Raw genomic sequence first — 17,465 nt, 5'->3', positions numbered from 1 at the left:
AATCCTCTCGGAGAGGAAGAAAAGCCACAACCCACTGTGCTACAGACAAGCGAGAGGTACTGCTCGCGTGGGGAGAGCCTTTCACGTACCACCTTGTCTTCTTCTGCCACCTGCCGCGGTGGCTGTGGTGCTGGCGGTGGTGCGGCCGGTGGCTTTGGTGTGAGCGGCGGTGCTTGCTGCGCTCTGCACGGTGGCATTCCCCTGGACCACGGTGCTGGCTGTGGTCTGGTCCGTGGCTCTGGTCTGGGCCGTGGTGCTGGCAGTGGTGGTTCTGGCAGTGGTGGTTCTGGCACGGGTGTTGGTGCTCGCAACAGGCTTGATGCTCACACTGACCGTGGTGCTGGCACTGAGGGTTCGGCTTGTGGTCACATTGGGTGTCACGTACCTGTCAAAGCAAAAGCAGTTGATATGGCTTTTTTTTCTTCCTAAGTTTGGAAGTGGAGAGGAGTTGACATAGAAACCATTGGCAAGAACCCCCCTGAGGTCAACAGTCTTTGTCAGCTTTAGAAGTGCCCACAGCCAAGCAGTGAAAAGTGCCTATCACTTGGGGCACAAGTCTGCCTATACACCAGCTTTACAGACGTAAGAGTGAATTCAGTAGACAGATCTGTAGCATGCCTGATTTCAAGGGGCTCGACCTTCTAAATCCAGGACAGCTCTGTGCCACCGATAGTGAGTCTTGGTGACACAAGCTTTCACTTCTGTTTGGAAAATATTAGGATATATTCTATGATGGATCCTGAGTATCAGATAGTCCAGGGCAGCTCAGCCTCTGAAAATAGTTTGTTGAGTGGAAAACCCCAAATTAATAGTAATTTCTGGAATTCCTGACCTGCATGATGACAGCAGCATATACCTCCTTCATATTCTTTATACATATATAAATATGAAATTTAACCCAAATTTAAAATCATATATGTATGTGTCTAGCCTTCTCTAGTAGATATATCTGTTTCTCTTTTGACACAGCACTAAAGGAACTAGTAAAATGCTGATAAACCTAATTGTTAGCGTTGAAGTTGCTTTTTCTTTGTTTTTCCAAACAGGGACGGGGAAGTGAAGGCTTCTGCTCTAGACAGGCTGTTAGCAAAGTTTGTTCTCTTGCAGACAAACCACCACTTACATGGCTTTGTGCCCAGTGTGCCTGGGGCTCTGGCTCTTGGCTTGCTGATCACTTTGGAACCCCTCACACTGTTTCCTTAGCTCTGGAGACAGGTAGAAAGCAAAGTCACCTAGAGACAGAGAGAGCCTGGCATTAAACTCCGGTGTTGAGGATGGTGGTTACCTACCAACCACACATTACATATATTTCTTCTTGATTAAAAAAAAAAAAACCCTCTTCTCTTCTTGCTTGTTCTGATAAAAGCTATGGACTATCTCTTGACGTTTGGTGAGTTTACTGCAGCATCCTGGGCTGGGGGATTTGTTATTCCAATTTACAAACATGAAAGCAGTAACTAGAAAATATCAGAGGGCTGTATGTCTTAGTCTGTCACATGTAAACAGCTTTCTTATAACAAGGCACTTCCAACCACACAGTTAACATTTTTTCAAGAGTTAGAAGTTTTCAGGACCCCTGTAAGCAGTAAATGGAAAAAGCGAACTGAGAAAACCTAAACATTTATTTCCAGGGAAAGATGCGCTCATGTTTGCTTCCTATTTAGTGCAAGGCATTCCTGAAGCAGTGGTTTAGTAGCCCAGTAGAGTGATTTTCAGGAGTTTTCGATAAAACTAGCTTTCCTAGAAAAGGCCCATTTCTTGTCCTTGCTGGCCAGGTCTGTTTAGGATCTCTGGCAGCTGGCTGTAGCTAGAGATCCGGCCTGGGGTCTCTAGCTAAGCTGACATGCACATTTTCAAGGCACAATCTGCAGGTCCCAAACACAGCAGCATTATTTATCCCTGAGCAAAGAATCCTGTTCATCTGGTCCTTAAATCTTCATATAGCAACTCCAGATCTCAACCTGAGCCATCCAAATGCCTGCTAGACGTGATGTTCGTGCTGATGATGGGAAGAAAGATTTGCTGGGTGTTCAGGGAGCTCAAGGGGAGTGCTAGCAGGCTGCAGAGGGTCAAGAACCCCAGCAGGACCAGACCCTATGGGACATGTTGCAGACATGACCGGCAAGCCAGGCAGGATTAGGTCAGATCCCACAGGTGAGCCCAAGGAGACCAAGTCAAACCAGACAGAAGTATGGACTCTTCTTGGCAGACCAAGAGACTGCATGGGATGGGCTGGGGAGGCCAAAGTGAACAAAACCAAGACATATTCAACTAGGCAGACATATGAGCAGCAACAAAACAGACCAAACAGTACAGAACATATAAAAAGAGACTAACACTTCAGTGGGCCCCACTTCCCAAAGAGGTGGTCAGGCTACAGCTCATCCAACCAAAGGGCAGGTAGATCAAACCTGGCAGATTAACCCCTCTGTGGTCACACGTTGCCCCTTTCATAATACTTTAGCAGCAGGATGTTATACTTACTTCTGATAAAAGATGGCAGCAGTCTCCCAAAGCGTAGTAAGGGCTCTTCATGAAGCTCTCCTGGTTTATCGACCAATTTGAAGAACACATCATTTGGCTCGCTAGCTAGGCTGTAGATATTCTTGGCATTCACCTTCCTGCCAATGCCCAAGACAACAAAGAAGTACCCTTTGCATTTTGCATTGATAACAACCTTCTGCAGGTACTCAAGTTCTTGTTTATTCACTTTTCCGGTCATCATCAGAACTATGACTTTTAGATCCCGAGGGTTTGGTGCACTTTCAAAAATATGAGCCCTTGTGTGTTCAATTGCACTTCCTATAGCCCTTGTGCCATGCAGCTGGGTCATTTGGTTGTGAAGGTAATTAATGATCTTCTCTTTGGATCCATAATCAGTTAGTGAAAACTCAGTTTTTACTGGCGGGAAGCTTGAGTTGGTTTCATATTCATAAGGAGCTTGCTGGAGAACTGCCACTCTTGCATGGTGCTGAGATACTTTTGGCTCAGAGCTGATTTCCAGGTTACTTATGAGGTGGGAAATATACTTCTTCATCTCACTGAACTGCAGAGGGGTGGTGGACTCTGAGCTGTCCATGATGAAGGCGATGTCAGTGTCTACATCTGTTGGGGCTGCCCTTCTGTCTCTGAATACAGGTCTCTGACTACCAAAACCACAGGCGGGATCAGGGTCACACACATCTAGGGAAGAAATACAGTAGGTTTCACCTGGAGGAACTGAAGGTGACCCTCCCTTGTCACTGTAAAAATCTCTTGTGTCATATGAAATACTACTATCAAGCCATGAACATTCACTGGTCCGTTAGTTGATATCAAAGTAATTTCATCCCAAAACACATTTAGTTATGCATTTAGTATTTCTACACGCTCCTTCGTCCAAAGGGATCCCTCAAGCACTCTGTCATAAATGGCAGAAGGCCATATTTTAGAGCACTTAGCTATCAGTATTTGGGCTGTAAAAATGGGAACCGGCCAAAAAAGGAGCTTTTTGTTACAAAGTGGAGAACGCCCATGCTAAACAGCGAGCCTCATTCACAATGCCAATGTTTTCTGCTCAGCCTAGAAATATGAATCCCTTGTCTTCAGCAGCAGAAGGGCTGACTCCTAACTGGGCTTCCCTTCTGCACCACTGACAACCAACTGCTGCACGACCGGAAGGGTTTGGCACTGTCTAGAGAAATTGGATGCTTTACCCAGACAAATGTGACAAGTCAAGAGCCTCTGGATAGTTTCATTCAGCTGACTGCCGCTGGTTGGAAGAACAATTGCATGTCCAACTGCTGTGTTGTTGATCTGGTGAGATGCAAACAGAAAAACATGGTGTTGGTAATGCTGCCTTCTGTTATTTTCAGCTCAAAGTAGGGGAGGGCAATCCACAACTCTAAGGGATTCTCTACTCAGCATGCTGCTTTTGGTGGATCCCCTTCGGAGGAGCCTAATGCCCCCAACATCAGTTAGTGGGACTAGTTTAGAGACATAAACTCCAAGAGAAGGGTCAAGCACTTGAACCAGTGCTCAGTGTGCTCATCTGGAGCTTTTCTGTTGCTTAAATCTCTGTACTTCCACTCTCTCTCTGCCAATGGTACTTCTACCTTTTGTCTTTCTGTGTCAATAAGACCTTTCTTGCTATGGGGACTGTCTTTTCTTCTGTTTCATACCACACCTGGCACCATGGGGCCATGATCTGGGAAACAAATGACTCATCATAACCTCACTAGCGCTCCACAGCATGTGTCATGTTTTGGATGTCTCTCCTAATAGACATGCTGGATGAGTTTGGCCAGCAATGCTTTCTCAGCACTTGAAAGGTCTGTGGGAGCCAACCATCACCTGTAGGAGCCACTGCCATTAATCTCCCTGGCAAACCAGACTAAGATCATGAGCAGAAAAGGAACAAAAAGGTGAATGTCCCCAACCTCCAGAGCTCTGATGAGAACTGGGTCCTGCCTGCTGGTGAGGAACACGGGCATGACCCCAGCATCGTAGAGTTTCAGCACAGCGTCATTGAGCTGCGGGGAGGCTCTTGTGTCCCCGTTGCTGAAAAAGACAGCCACCTTCCTCATAAGGAAGCCGCTTCGGGCACGCTTGAAGGTATTCCTGGCCACAAAGGACATGGCGGTCTCCAGGCTGCGTGGCTTTGTGGTCAGGGTCGCCTGGAAGTTTTGGATCTGCTGGAGGAGGCTCGATTTCTTCCTGGCATCAGCAAAGCGGATCTCTGTGGTGACCTCATTATTGTAGGTGACCAGGGCCACCCGGGCACCTCGAGGACAGTTGCTTTCAGCAATGGTTAAGTTGTTGACCACTCTGAGCACAGTTTGCTTCATCCTATTGAATACATCCCTCTGGACGCCTGAGGAGGTGTCAATAGCGAAGGCCAGCTCAGTTGGGAAGACAGGGCACTCCTTGGGACCTGCCGGAAACACGCATTGGGAACAAATAGTGCCTGAAATAGCTGTCAACATGCAAGGACCAAGTCCTCAGCAGGGGTAAATCATTCATACTACATACACGGGGGGAGAAACAATTCTGGCACACGGTCACACTGGGGTTTAAAGGACTGAAGGTGACTTACCATAGCAGCAAGCTGTGGAAAAGATGGGGGAGAAAAGCAGCTTGGTCAGTGCCATTCGTGTAACATGATGGACGTACAAGGGTAGTGGCAGGGAATTAGCAAAGAACTGATGTACTCACGGCATTTGTCTTTGATGTTCCGCACAAGTGCACATTGCTTTAGAAAATAAAAAGAAGGGAGAAAGGGAAAAAAAAAAAGAGATAAGTGACACAGCCAATGAGATTATTTCAAAACAAGAGATAAATTATGTCACACTTACATCTCTGGATTCTCCTTTATCACCTTTAAGTCCCTGTTTAAAAAACAAAGTAAAATTGAGTACAATGTGTATTATCAGGGTGCCCCATGAACCTAGCTGGAATGTTTATTTAACCACGGGTCGTACAAAAGGTAAGGGGAAATGTGCCTGTTTTCAGCTGTATTTCCAGCAAGAGGGGGAAATGTTTTACCCTGTGAGAAGTAAACCTAGCTGAGGGTGAACCCAAAAGGGATATTTATGATGCTCTAGGTTCATGTGCAAAGCAAGCCAAGTCATCTTGGCCTTTCTAGGGAGCTCTGTGACAGTCAGATTTGGTCATGGACCATATCCTGTGTGGAGTGATAAATGATAAAGAGCTGAGAACTTCCTAGAAGGAGCTTTAAGTGGCATATTGCCATGGGGAAATCCTAGTGCCTGATAAGAACCTGTCTCTTGACTTTTTCCTTCTGTTGTGCATTGCGGTTTGAGCACGGGTGAATATTTATCAATGATAAACAGCTAGTTAGGAATTTAGAGAGTCACATCTGAGATAAATAAAGAGGAATTTGCCCAACTTGAAATTAGCAGGAGATGGAGGTGGGCATATCTTTCAGCCCCTGTCACTAATAGGGACCACCACATTTCTCAGAGAGGCAATCAGGACTCTCTCCAAGGGGGAAGCCAGAGGCTCCATCGGCAATGCAGTGAACACTTACAGATGGTCCAGGGTATCCAACCTCCCCTTTTTGACCAGGTGTCCCGGGATCTCCTGCATTTCCCTATAGAGAGAGAGAGCAAATAAATCCTCTCCATGAACATCTGCAGGAGGACTCCCAGGAGCATGGGAGTCCTTTCTTAAGGAGAAAAGATGAACACAGCTTTCAGGCCAGTCATGCAGAGGGGAAAAATTGTGTCATGGTCCAACTTACTCTGCGACCTCTGTTTCCTTTAGGACCGGGGCCTCCAGCACCACCACGGTCACCAGGTCCACCCTGGTTGAGGAAAAACACAAACAGTAGCTCTAAATCTGCACAGGACCATAGGTAACAGCTACATTGCTTGGAAAATGAATGCATAGCTCATGGGCTGCACCGTACCTTGGGTCCTGGGTAGCCTATGAAGCCACGTTCTCCCTGAAAAAACATAAGGGTTTATTTGAGTATTGGGTTTTAGAAAATGAACCTGATTCTGCATGCAGATCTGTAGCAACTTAAGGAATTAAATGATGGAGAAAAAAGAGAGAGGGACTGCAAATTCATTTTGCAATTTTGTTCCACATAAGGTTAACAAAAAGCAAACGTCTACTCTTTTTAAGGTCTGATTGCTCCCTAAGGCTAATTTCAACTGTAGAGGAACTGTCAGAGATGCTGGCATATTGTACCACAGACATTCATGGGGCTTTCTGGCTAAAAGGTACGAAAACATTATGTCTTCTCCTCGGAGAAGCTGATTTACATAGGCAAAATCAAGACAAAGGCAGAGGGGAAAGGTCTGAAGAGTCTTGCCTGATTTTCTCACCAGGGTACACATAGGCCTGATTTCTGTCCCTGTATGAAGCCTCTCCGACTTCACCCAGTCTCTTCCCTTGCCCATCTGCATCGGAGACCTTGGATACTTCCTTGTCCTTGGTAACTCATGTTGGTAGATGTCCATGCTGAACATACACCTACCTTTCTGCCTTTAGGACCTGGGCCACCAATTCCATCTCGTCCATCATCACCCTAAAATCAGAAAGCCAAGGTCATTAATATGCAGTTACATGTGAATAGCTTAAACTTCGCAGATCCAATGACATCAGTTGAAAGAATCCACTGATGCCACACGCCCTTGACAAATCCTTCTATAGATGAAATTATTGCCAGGAAAATAGCACAAAAAGGTGGTGCCAAAACTACAAACCTGAATTAAAACCTGCTTAGCATATGCATACAATGTGTAAAATCCAGATGGAAGTCAGGAATGGGAAGCAGGTTAGGAAGAAACTCCCCAGGTCAGCCAACGCTAGGGGTGTACTTTTGTATCTGACCCAATCTTGTCCGCCCTTACTCTGCACAAGCCATTTTTCCTCAGTTGGCCCCTCACTATACAGAGTAATGAGAATCAGGCCCCAAGAAAGGGCTTGGTTAGTCTATACATCATCTTTATAGGTTACTTTTAACTGGGGTGTCTACCCATGCCTCATGCAACGAGCCAGGACAAGGGCAAGTAACTCCATACAGGATGCCTGTTCCCTGCACAGTACCTTGCTAATAATCCTCTGGACAGCCTCTGCCCTGCAGACTCATCTCTGAGATGTTACAAGGCACTTTTCAAGTGAATATAATTCATCTCCTCAAAGGGACTACCATTACCAACTATGCTCATGCCACAGAAAGACATAAGGCTGATTTTCCTCTCTCATATCGTACTATGGAGAATGCAATGTCCATAAGCTAAACTCTCTGCTGTGAAGGGCTGTGGTCCATATGCCACAGGAGAGGGCTCAGCCCAGTATCTTTAAAGGTGTGAGTGCGTGGCCACACTTACCATCTCTCCTCGTGGGCCCTGCTGTCCATTTGGCCCTTTAGGTCCAGGGTTTCCAGGCTCACCCTGAAAACAGGAGCATCTGTTAAAGCATGTGCTGAAACTCCAGGCAACTCTGAGCCTTTCCCACCCCATCAGCACTGGTTTCTTTGCATAGACCAGACTGCGGTTGTCCTTGCAGCAGAAAGCCATGTCTGGACCTACATGGCCAGCACTACAAAAGTGCTTGGTCTTTAGTGAGACATTTAGTGGTTTTAAGAAAGCTGGGCAATGGGACATGGGAGACCAGCCATCTCCCACCAAAGGATGGTACTATTGGTGTTTGCTTTTTATAAGCACTGCAAAAATAAAAGCTCCCAAGCCCTGGGGATTTTGTCAGTGTAAACGGACAATGGAGGAGCCGTGAAAATGAAACTGTGTGTGTGAATCTGGAGAAGTGAAACCATATGGAGGGTCTGGAGAGATCCAGCACAACCACCTTCCCATGTGGGCATCAACTGAGAATCTCCCCTGGAAAATTACTTGGGAATCTCAGTTACTCAATTACTTTTGCCTCTCTGTTCAATGAAATGGGAGCCTAATGAAACAACCAGAGCACAGACCTTGCTCTACTCCACACTGTGCAATCCAGTGAAGATGAGCTAATTTTGCTCCAAGATGTTAATCTCCAGTATTTTTGTAAGATCACTCCTATCCAGAAGCTTTTCATTGCTGTTTTAGTTGCTGATGCCCCATGCTTGTGAAGACATACCTTTAGTCCCAGGGGACCAATCCTGCCCCGCTCTCCTGGGGTTCCTGGTGGTCCACCACCAGCCTGGAACAGAAACAGGGAGCGGCATGTTGGCAATGTGTCAATAAAACTGTGTGACAGAAACTAGAGGATTGGGTGACCATAGAAATAATGTATTAACTACTAGGGCTGGTGCCTCTCAAAGCACCTTAGGAAATTCAGAAGTCTAATTCACAGCTGGGAAGAGCTGAAGGACCAGGTCAGCTGAATTCAAATATCAGCAGCAACATATATTGTCCCCAGAGAAACCCCCTGGGAAAAGTGTAAATAAAAGGGACAAAGTCATGCTCAGGATGAGGAAATGCAAGAAGTGTCTGGCTTTATGGCCACAAGTCTTGCTGGGGTATGCAGCAGGAGGGAGAAATAAATGCATGGGGGGCCCCCAGCAAGCATATGAGATGGTCATGCTCTGGCCTCAGAGACTGAAACATCATGGAGGATGCCCTGCCAGTCACTAAGGGATCTTCTTTAATTTTGAAACTTCACAAAATATGATGGGCCAAACATTGAAGTCCTAACCCCTTTTTCATTGCTTTTAACTCTTTCTCTTTTGTAACTCTTGATCAAGAAATCTTTAGCATAAGTTGAGAGAAGGATTGTACTGGAAGAGTGTGTTATAAGGGAGTGAAACACAGAGCCCTAGAGAGGGAAATGGGAAGACACATTGGCCACATCTTGTTAGCTCAGCGAGATGTTCTTGCTGAGCACAGTTGGGTCAATGGCTGAGAAGCAGCAGAAGGGTTTACCCTGGGTCCAGGAATGCCCTGCTCTCCTCTTATGCCTGGTGTGCCGACCTGGCCAGGCGGACCCTGTGTGGGGAGAAAAGGGAGACTGTGTCAAAGCACACAGGCAGAAACACATCAGTGCTACATGATATCACGAGGGGAAGAAAAGCTACAGCGCCCGAGAGATGGTTTTCAAACAGGTCACACCTTGGGTGGTGTGAATGCAATGGCAGGCTTGATGTCCCGGGGCAGGACAACCAGGCCACAGCACACCCACAAATAACCAAGTCCCGACAGTCCTCGCTGCTGAGCCTCTTTGAGGGAGCAGTTGTGATGAAATAACGCAACAGCATCACAAAAGAAGACATTTATTTTGCCTTCTCAGGCCTGTGAGCTCACTGACCTGTGGCCCTCTCATGCCTTGTTCTCCTGCTGGCCCCGCTTGACCGAGTGTGCCCTTGGTACCCTTGAAGTGCAAAACAGGACAACGCAGGTTAACATGGGGGGCACGTGGTGAATACCATGGGGAGGGAAAGGACATCTCAGGGCATGGGAAACTGCTTCACAGCTGCATAAAGAGTGGGGAAAAACAGTTATTTTATTGCAGAATATGGTTATAGCAGAGAATGAGCATAGAACTGGTGGGGTAATTTGCCTCCTGCAATCAACAGGCATCAATCTCCTTTATGCTTTGGCCTGTTATGCTGCTTCAGCAGCATGTGGAGAGGAAGCATCTGAGCAGGGAATGCTGCAGAGGATGGGCAGCCCCAGGCATGTGGGTGGCTGGTTTTGCACTGAGTCCAGCAAGGAGCTTACAGGGAGATGAGCCTGCGACGGAGGAGGGAAATTTGAAGGAGAGAGTAGGCAGAGAGCAAAGCCCACGTCTCTTCTCTTGGCACATCCCTCTGGGTGCTGTGGCTGCCTGGCCAGCAGCGCGGCAGGAATGCCAGGTTTTGTCCATCACCACTTACTTTAACTCCTATCGGTCCCCTTCGTCCTGTCATACCCTGCGAATGAGAAAACGATGAGACTTATTATGCAAGTACGTAAGCACACATTTCTCTATTGCTTTTAGATCCATGTATCATTGCTTCTCTTAGTCCAAAGTTATGTTTGAATAGATTAAACTACTGGGGAGAGAGCGAGAGAGAAATCCACACAGCCAGCTCTCCTAAATCGAACTTTGGCATGTTTTCTCCTCCCTCGCATCCCCCAACCCTCCACCATATAGGAAATTTCTCCCTCACGCATGCAGGAGTGTGCCGCAGCCCTTGGGCCACGTGCCCAGAGGGACAGGTGACAGCAGAGCAGCAGGGAACACATCCCCAGATGTCCCAGCTACACCAGCTCCAGTTTGGGTTTTGCCTTTTAAAAACCGGCAGCCAAATGCAGATGCATGTGGCCGAGTAAATCAGGTGTAGCTCCACTGATCTGAGCACTGAGTCGTTTGCATGGGAATAAATTCAGGATTAGGCCTTTAAGTCTATACAAGCCAGCAAACCACCAGGCATTTTCCTTTTGAGGTTTTTTTTCTTTTTTATTTTGTTTTAGCTTGAACTCCTGATGCTTGTGAAACAAAATACATGGGAAGGCAGGAGGGAAAAAGTTATCGTCAGTCTAAGCTCAGCCCCTGCTGACTGCGGGTCTGCCAGCTCACCTTCCTCCCGACTCCGCCGTCTTGGCCATCCAGCCCCACCGGTCCTGGCTCTCCCTAAGGGAAAAGTGAAACTCAAGTGAGAGCCCCGAGATGAGCAAGCACTAGGAAAATAGGTTCAATTATCAAAAAAAAAAAAGGGTCTTTTTGTGCTCTCACACAAGTTACTTGATATTCCCGCATTGGTGGAAATCCTTCTAACTACTCACGGAGACTTTCCATCAAGTTTCTGAGCTAGCACAAGCTGACGTTCCCATTCTTTGGGAAATGCCTTCTGACATTTTAAGACACATTTTTATTCTGAGCTGATATGAAAATAAATGGGTTTTGAAATTTTCCAAGGAGCACGTGGTGGTTTTACTTTCTAAAGGTTGCAGGTGACTCAGGATGTTCAGATTTGGTATCGTCTAAAGAGTTCTCTGCTTTGGTATATGACCCGCAAGAACATATGAAGTTAATTTCCAAGTACAAAGTTGTTTTCAGTGACAATATCCCAAAAGGCATTGTAAAATAATAATAATAATTAAAAAAGCACTTTTTACACAAAACATCTAAACTGATATCTTCACAGAGAAAGTTTTGGTTGCAAGCAAACAACATTTTCTAGTGGAAAAATACTCCATCTGACAAGACATGATGAGTTTAAGAAACTTGCACCTTTTTGGCAGCATCGTTTTTTCTTACTTTCTCTGTCCCATCTTATTGTAAGAACCAAAGAACAACAAAAGAAAACAAAGAAACTTTACCATTGGTCCAATTTCACCCTTTTGGCCTCTGGTTCCCCGTTGAGTATTATCAGCTCCTGAATCTCCCTGAAAGCAATAAAGCAATGAGAAACATCTGTGTGAGACATGAAAGTCAGACATCATAAACTGCTCTGCTATATCTCAGAACCAACATTTCTTTTCTTTTTTTTTCTTTTTTGACTGAATTAGATGAAGTATTATTGGTGTTTTCAGACAGACACAGCTTTTGAACTGAGAAATAATAATACTGAAGAGGAGGAGGAAGGGGAATTTTAATATAGTGAAACAGTGATTGACAGGTTGGTATCAAGAGGCATGTGTTACCCACATGTCATCTACGAGTCCTTGCTCTGTCGCTGGACCTGCCACTGTCAAGTGGCATTTAATAACCCTGGGTGCATGCTTGCTGATGACCCCCAGACCTGGTGGAAATTGGCTGGAAAATCAAGAATATGCCTTAACAATATTTACCGGGTCTCCACGGAGCCCACGGTCACCTCGTTCTCCTCGTTCGCCTTTAACTCCCTTATCGCCCTGTGGGAAGAGATGGAGAGTTAGCAAGAGCTGCCCTTGCCTGCTGAAAGCATCCATGCTGCCGTGCACCTCTGCCCAGGTCCTCAGCCCTGAGGGGAGCGTGGTGGCTTTCCACCCTCCCCTGGCTCAAATCCACCTTTTTACTATCATTTAGCCCCATCGTAAATGTGATAAAAGCCTACCCTCCTGCCAGAGTATCCCTTCTCTCCAGAGGAGCCAGGCAAACCCTTGTCTCCCTAAAAAAGAAAAATATTTTAGAATATTTGCGGCTTTCAAGGCGCTTCTTAGGTGCTTCACTGAAGCATCTCATTATAAAGAGTAAAGCAATTAAAATGACTGACCTCTTCTCCATCAATGCCATCCAGACCCATTTCTCCCAGTTCACCCTGCAGAAGAGAGGCGAGGGGCAAATGCTCACTGAGGGAAAGGGAAACGGGGAAGGGGATATCCATGCGTCCATATACTCATGCTCACCACCGTGGCATGACAAAATAGCTCCATACCTTCTCTCCTGGGAATCCCCGAGAACCCTAAAGAGATCAGAAAAGGGAGTTACTCTGCTTTTGCCCAGTTCATTGCCGTGGGAAGCAGTGGGGAAGTGGGGCTGTGCTTCATGGCAGACTCAGAGCCAGGACTGGGGCAGGACAGCCAGGGCTTGCTGTGCCAGGGTTCAACTGTCCCTTATTTCTCTTATGCCAATCTTCTTCAGCTGCCTCCTCAACAATCATGCCAAGGTAAAATATGTGCATCATGGGGTTTAGCCAGCTGATCCAATAAAATAGCTTACTCCTTAGCCACAACTCCTTCTCCACCGACTTTCTTTTCTCCCTGCACCCCTTTTTACATGAATCCAGATCCAGTCTCAGTGCCTTTGTCCAAGGCTGGACAGCGTTTTAGAGACTCAGTATCTCAGCTGCAACTAATGGGCTTGGTTCATGCACTTCTCTCCTCCCTGCCAGAGGATCCTGTGGTCACAGCAAATGTAGGAAACATCTCCTTATTATTGCTGAATATTTACCATAAATATTATATGTTTCACCACCTTTTCTGGTTTGTGGCATGGCTGCTGTCCTGAACCATTTGCTCAAGGTTCCTCTTTAAAGCAGCAGCCATGGCTTACTTTTCTCCTTCCTCCCCATCAGCAGATTTCCATCCACTCTCCTTCCCAGCCCTGGGCCAAGACACGCACACGCCACTTCTTGGTGTTAAGAACAAATCCATCTCTTCTCACATCTTTCCCCTAGAGCCAGACTGCAGAAAATAAATCAGCCTTGTCTGCAGGTTGAGCCTGGGTCACTGGGCTGCCCTTTTGCTCTTCATAGCAATGCTAAAGCCATGACATCTGCTGAAAGCCTTGATGCTTGGCCAGGTGGACACCACCACTCAAATGGACTTGGCGGCTGTTGCGTGACATCCTAAAGCAGCAGGAGTTACCCTTGGTGGACTCCCACCAGCTGGACTCTGGGTCTGCTCCGTGCAGGCTCCTTTCGCACGTACCTTGGTTCCTCTGTGCCCAGGGCATCCCTGGAAACCCTGCGTCCCATTCACACCCGGTGGTCCACGCTCACCCTGTTACATGGAGGGGAAAATGCAATGGTCAGGGTTTGCCTGCTAAGCGCATTTCTTCAGCTAACTGCATGCATCAGCAAGCGCAGGAGGTAGCTTGGAAGCACAGGAGCAAACGAAGCATCAGGTTTTGAAAGGTCATCCCCTGGCCACCCCACCGTCTCCTGCCCACAACCTTCCTCATGTAGAGACCAACTGCAAGTCTTCATCACTGAGAGAGAAATATCCTTCCTGAACTCTCAGCTATGAAAGAGCTTTATAAAACTTCTCCTTCAAAAATAAAATTACAAGACAAAACCCTCAAGAGCTTTTTATAGATGTCTAATCCCATCCTGACCTTAAAGCCCCAGGAAAACATTGCATCACATGCGATATCTGACAGCAGCATTTGGCCCCTGCTTGTGATATTGGAAAAGCCATGAGCACCACCAGCCCTTTGGCCTCAGCTTCACCTTCTGGGTGTGATGCGTGGGGAGTTGTTTATTTCAGGGGTGACATGGGATTCATGATGTAAGAGTTTGGATGTAACAGTGCTAGTAAGAAGTCATGGGACTCATGTTGTCTGCCACTATGATGGATAGAAACATCTCATCTTGGTCCCATTCTTGGACTAACTCACGTCTTTCAGCTGTATTTGGTATGGATAACTTTGGCATAGGATGCAGCTTTAATGAAGTTGGGGATTTTATTGTGTTCATAATCCCGCTGCCCTGCTCACAGGTGTTTGGAACCAGCTGCAAACATTCCCACTTGCCTTGGAGGAATAGCACAGAGCTGGGTCACATCAAATAATGGGAGTTTTCCCCCCTCCATCACGCCTTTTCCAGCTCTCAAGGAGCTCCTTACTGACCTTCTCCCAGGAGCAGCTGGGACCAGCAACTCAGGCCATCAGGTGGGGGAAACACAAAGTTCTACTTGCTCTTTCATCTAATCCATGCCCACATCCCCAGCAGAAAATATTTAGTGAAAAATCCTCCAAACGCTTCACTATGGTGAGGTTCCTAGTTTGAGCAGTACCATGCAGAGCAGGGGCAATCACTCACCGGTCCTCCTTCATCACCAGGATAGCCTCCGTAGCCAAGATCACCCGTGGCACCCTAGAAGACAACAGAGAGGATTTTGCATTTCTTTCATAGTTCTGTGATCTCCCTCTAATTTGATACTCAAGATTTCCCTAGATTTGCACAAAGCAGATACTTGGTCATCTGTGTAAACAAGTTAATGAGAGAAACCATCTCCCTTTGACATCCCAAAATTGTTTCAAAAGACACTTCACTCCCTCCTTCCAGCCACTCATCCCTGCCGTCTTGGTTGTTCTACAACACAGAGGCTGTGAGGAAAGGGAAGAAGAACAGCTCCCAACCACTGTGCATGGCCCAGGGCCAGTTTTAAAATGAGGAGTAAATGGAGATGACCTCCCCGTTAGCATCACCCACTACAATGTACGCAGCCTGCACGTCGCCCACCCATCACCACCATGGTGGACACCAACCTCATACAGGAACCCTTCATCCCCAGGTGAAGTGACCTACCTTTGGTCCTATGGGGCCTGGCACACCTCTGTCCCCTCTCTGCCCTGAGCACTTGCACGGGACCTTGCAGCACGTCCTCTCTGCAATGTTGTCCTGCAGTAAAACACACATGACACAACGGGAAGGTGTTAGAAATCTGGCAGAGTCCCAACACCATAACTTCTGCAAGCCCTCGAGTCTGTGCATTTGCTCCTGTGCCAAGCATAGCATCAGTCCGGCAGCATTTCGGGGTCTCTCTGCATTGAACCCCCCATGAGAGCAGGAGAAGGAGGTGTGTGCAGTGTGCCCAGGTGGCCAAGAAGGCCAATGGCATCCTGGCCTCTATTAGGAATAGTGTAGCCAGCCGGTCTAGGGAAGTGATCGTCCCTCTGTACTCGGCACTGGTGAGGCCGCACCTTGAATACAGTGTCCAGTTCTGGGCCCCGCACTTCAAGAAAGATGTTGAGGTGTTGGAGCGAGTCCAGAGGAGGGCGACTAAGCTGGTGAAGGGTCTGGAGGGTCTGACCTACGAGGAACAGCTGAGGGAGCTGGGGTTGTTTAGCCTGGAGAAGAGGAGGCTCAGAGGTGACCTTATTGCAGTCTACAACTACCTGAAGGGAGGTTGTAGTGAAGTGGGAGTCGGCCTTGTCTCCCAGGCAACTAGCTATAGGACAAGAGGACATAGCCTCAAGCTTTGCCAGGGGAGGTTGAGGTTGGACATTAGGAAGAATTTCTTTTCAGAAAGGGTTATTAGACATTGGAATGGGCTGCCCAGGGAGGTGGTGGAGTCACCATCTCTGGTTGTGTTTAAAAAAAGACTGGACATGGCACTTAGTGCCATGTTCTAGTTGACATGGTGGTGTCAGGGCAATGGTTAGACTCGATGATCCCAGAGATCTCTTGCAACCTGATTGATTCTGTGATTCTGTGTGTTGGCAGACTGGTTAGTTTGCATGGTTAGGAAGCAGCAGTCAACGTTATCTTTTGGACATCAGAGGCAAGGGTTTAAATGGGAACTGCGTGGGGCAGAATTCGTAGAGAGCATTTAGTAGATCAGTCCCCAGAGCGGTGCCTGTCACGGAAGAGAGCAATCTCACCTCCAAAGAAATAAATCGAGGCTGTGGAATAGGCCACAAGAAAGTCATTGCAGTGAGTAGCTGTTCTGGTTTTGCAGGGGTAAAATTTATAGAATCACTTTTCTGTCACATTTTGTTTGTTTGTGGCCAGCTGTGGTGTGGTGATCAAGGCCCTTAGCAGTGAAAGCCAGGGCAGCTGCCCCGGCTGGCCCACAGGTGTATGCTATAACATTAATGTCACAGTCACTATAAATGGGAAAGCTCGCTCTACTCTTCTTTCTTCTTCTTCTCTTCTCTTAGGGGTTGCTATTGCTGGAGGGATCTGCTACCACTCTATGAGCTAAGTATAACTTTGTGTCTTTTATATTAGTATAGATGTTGGTTTTCTTATGTTATGAAATCTGTTTAAATTTCAACCCATGGGTCTTCCTCCTTTTCCTAATTCCCCTTCTCAGCTGGGGAGGGGACTTGGATGATAGGACAGACGGGTTATTGTTTAGCTCTGGGTGTAGGCTAAACAGAGACAGTAGTTCACCAGCAACCCACAGGCTGAGAACAATTTCTGAGCACACAGTAAAAGAGGAAAAAGGAAAAAAGAAAAAAAAGACATGGATTCAGAGAAATCACAGCTTGGTTTTGCATCATCCAGTAGAAAGAAAAAAAAAATATCACTTTTTTTGCCAAGTACATTGCTGGCTGCAGACGTTTCCTGCCAGCTTTGCACATTTATATTTTGAAAGGATTTTCCTAGGAAACTGAATTACTTGGGGATGGGCTGGAGACTAGCTCTTATCTCAAAAACCATGGTTCACTCCTGAGTGGCTGCACTTTGATTTGCAGAGAAGGGCCCAGCAAGGTAACCACAGGGATCAATGGTTAAGCTCAATCTTATAAAATCTACTGGAAAAGGAGCTTAGTGATGCTAGTAGCAGATGTGAAGTTGGGAGGAACTGGACATACTGAGGTTGATAGCAAGTTAACTCAATGAACTTGAGAGGGACTACATACATGGGAGGGAAGTAAATCTA

General features: G+C 46.8%; 1 protein-coding gene across 1 annotated transcript in view; it reads right to left on the bottom strand.

The window, feature by feature from the left end:
• Positions 1-17,465, bottom strand: part of COL6A3 (collagen type VI alpha 3 chain) — a 64,467-nt gene that overhangs the window by 11,211 nt on the left and 35,791 nt on the right. The window contains exons 15-40 of the mRNA XM_068407472.1: positions 15,383-15,475; positions 14,894-14,947; positions 13,782-13,853; positions 12,788-12,814; positions 12,626-12,670; positions 12,467-12,520; positions 12,222-12,284; positions 11,751-11,816; positions 11,008-11,061; positions 10,322-10,357; positions 9,754-9,816; positions 9,372-9,434; positions 8,587-8,649; positions 7,839-7,901; positions 6,983-7,033; positions 6,410-6,445; positions 6,242-6,304; positions 6,029-6,091; positions 5,334-5,366; positions 5,194-5,230; positions 5,075-5,086; positions 4,419-4,912; positions 3,696-3,795; positions 2,485-3,183; positions 1,124-1,232; positions 90-385 (exon numbers count right to left, since the gene is read on the bottom strand). Coding sequence (XP_068263573.1) covers positions 90-385; positions 1,124-1,232; positions 2,485-3,183; positions 3,696-3,795; positions 4,419-4,912; positions 5,075-5,086; positions 5,194-5,230; positions 5,334-5,366; positions 6,029-6,091; positions 6,242-6,304; positions 6,410-6,445; positions 6,983-7,033; positions 7,839-7,901; positions 8,587-8,649; positions 9,372-9,434; positions 9,754-9,816; positions 10,322-10,357; positions 11,008-11,061; positions 11,751-11,816; positions 12,222-12,284; positions 12,467-12,520; positions 12,626-12,670; positions 12,788-12,814; positions 13,782-13,853; positions 14,894-14,947; positions 15,383-15,475 — 2,809 coding nt within the window. The remainder of the gene's footprint in view (positions 1-89; positions 386-1,123; positions 1,233-2,484; positions 3,184-3,695; positions 3,796-4,418; positions 4,913-5,074; positions 5,087-5,193; positions 5,231-5,333; positions 5,367-6,028; positions 6,092-6,241; positions 6,305-6,409; positions 6,446-6,982; positions 7,034-7,838; positions 7,902-8,586; positions 8,650-9,371; positions 9,435-9,753; positions 9,817-10,321; positions 10,358-11,007; positions 11,062-11,750; positions 11,817-12,221; positions 12,285-12,466; positions 12,521-12,625; positions 12,671-12,787; positions 12,815-13,781; positions 13,854-14,893; positions 14,948-15,382; positions 15,476-17,465) is intronic.

Source organism: Nyctibius grandis, chromosome 9 (genome assembly GCF_013368605.1).
Source record: "Nyctibius grandis isolate bNycGra1 chromosome 9, bNycGra1.pri, whole genome shotgun sequence".
Lineage (NCBI taxonomy): Eukaryota > Metazoa > Chordata > Aves > Nyctibiiformes > Nyctibiidae > Nyctibius > Nyctibius grandis.
Note: the sequence above shows the minus strand (reverse complement) of the source record. Positions and strands in the feature narration are given on the sequence as shown.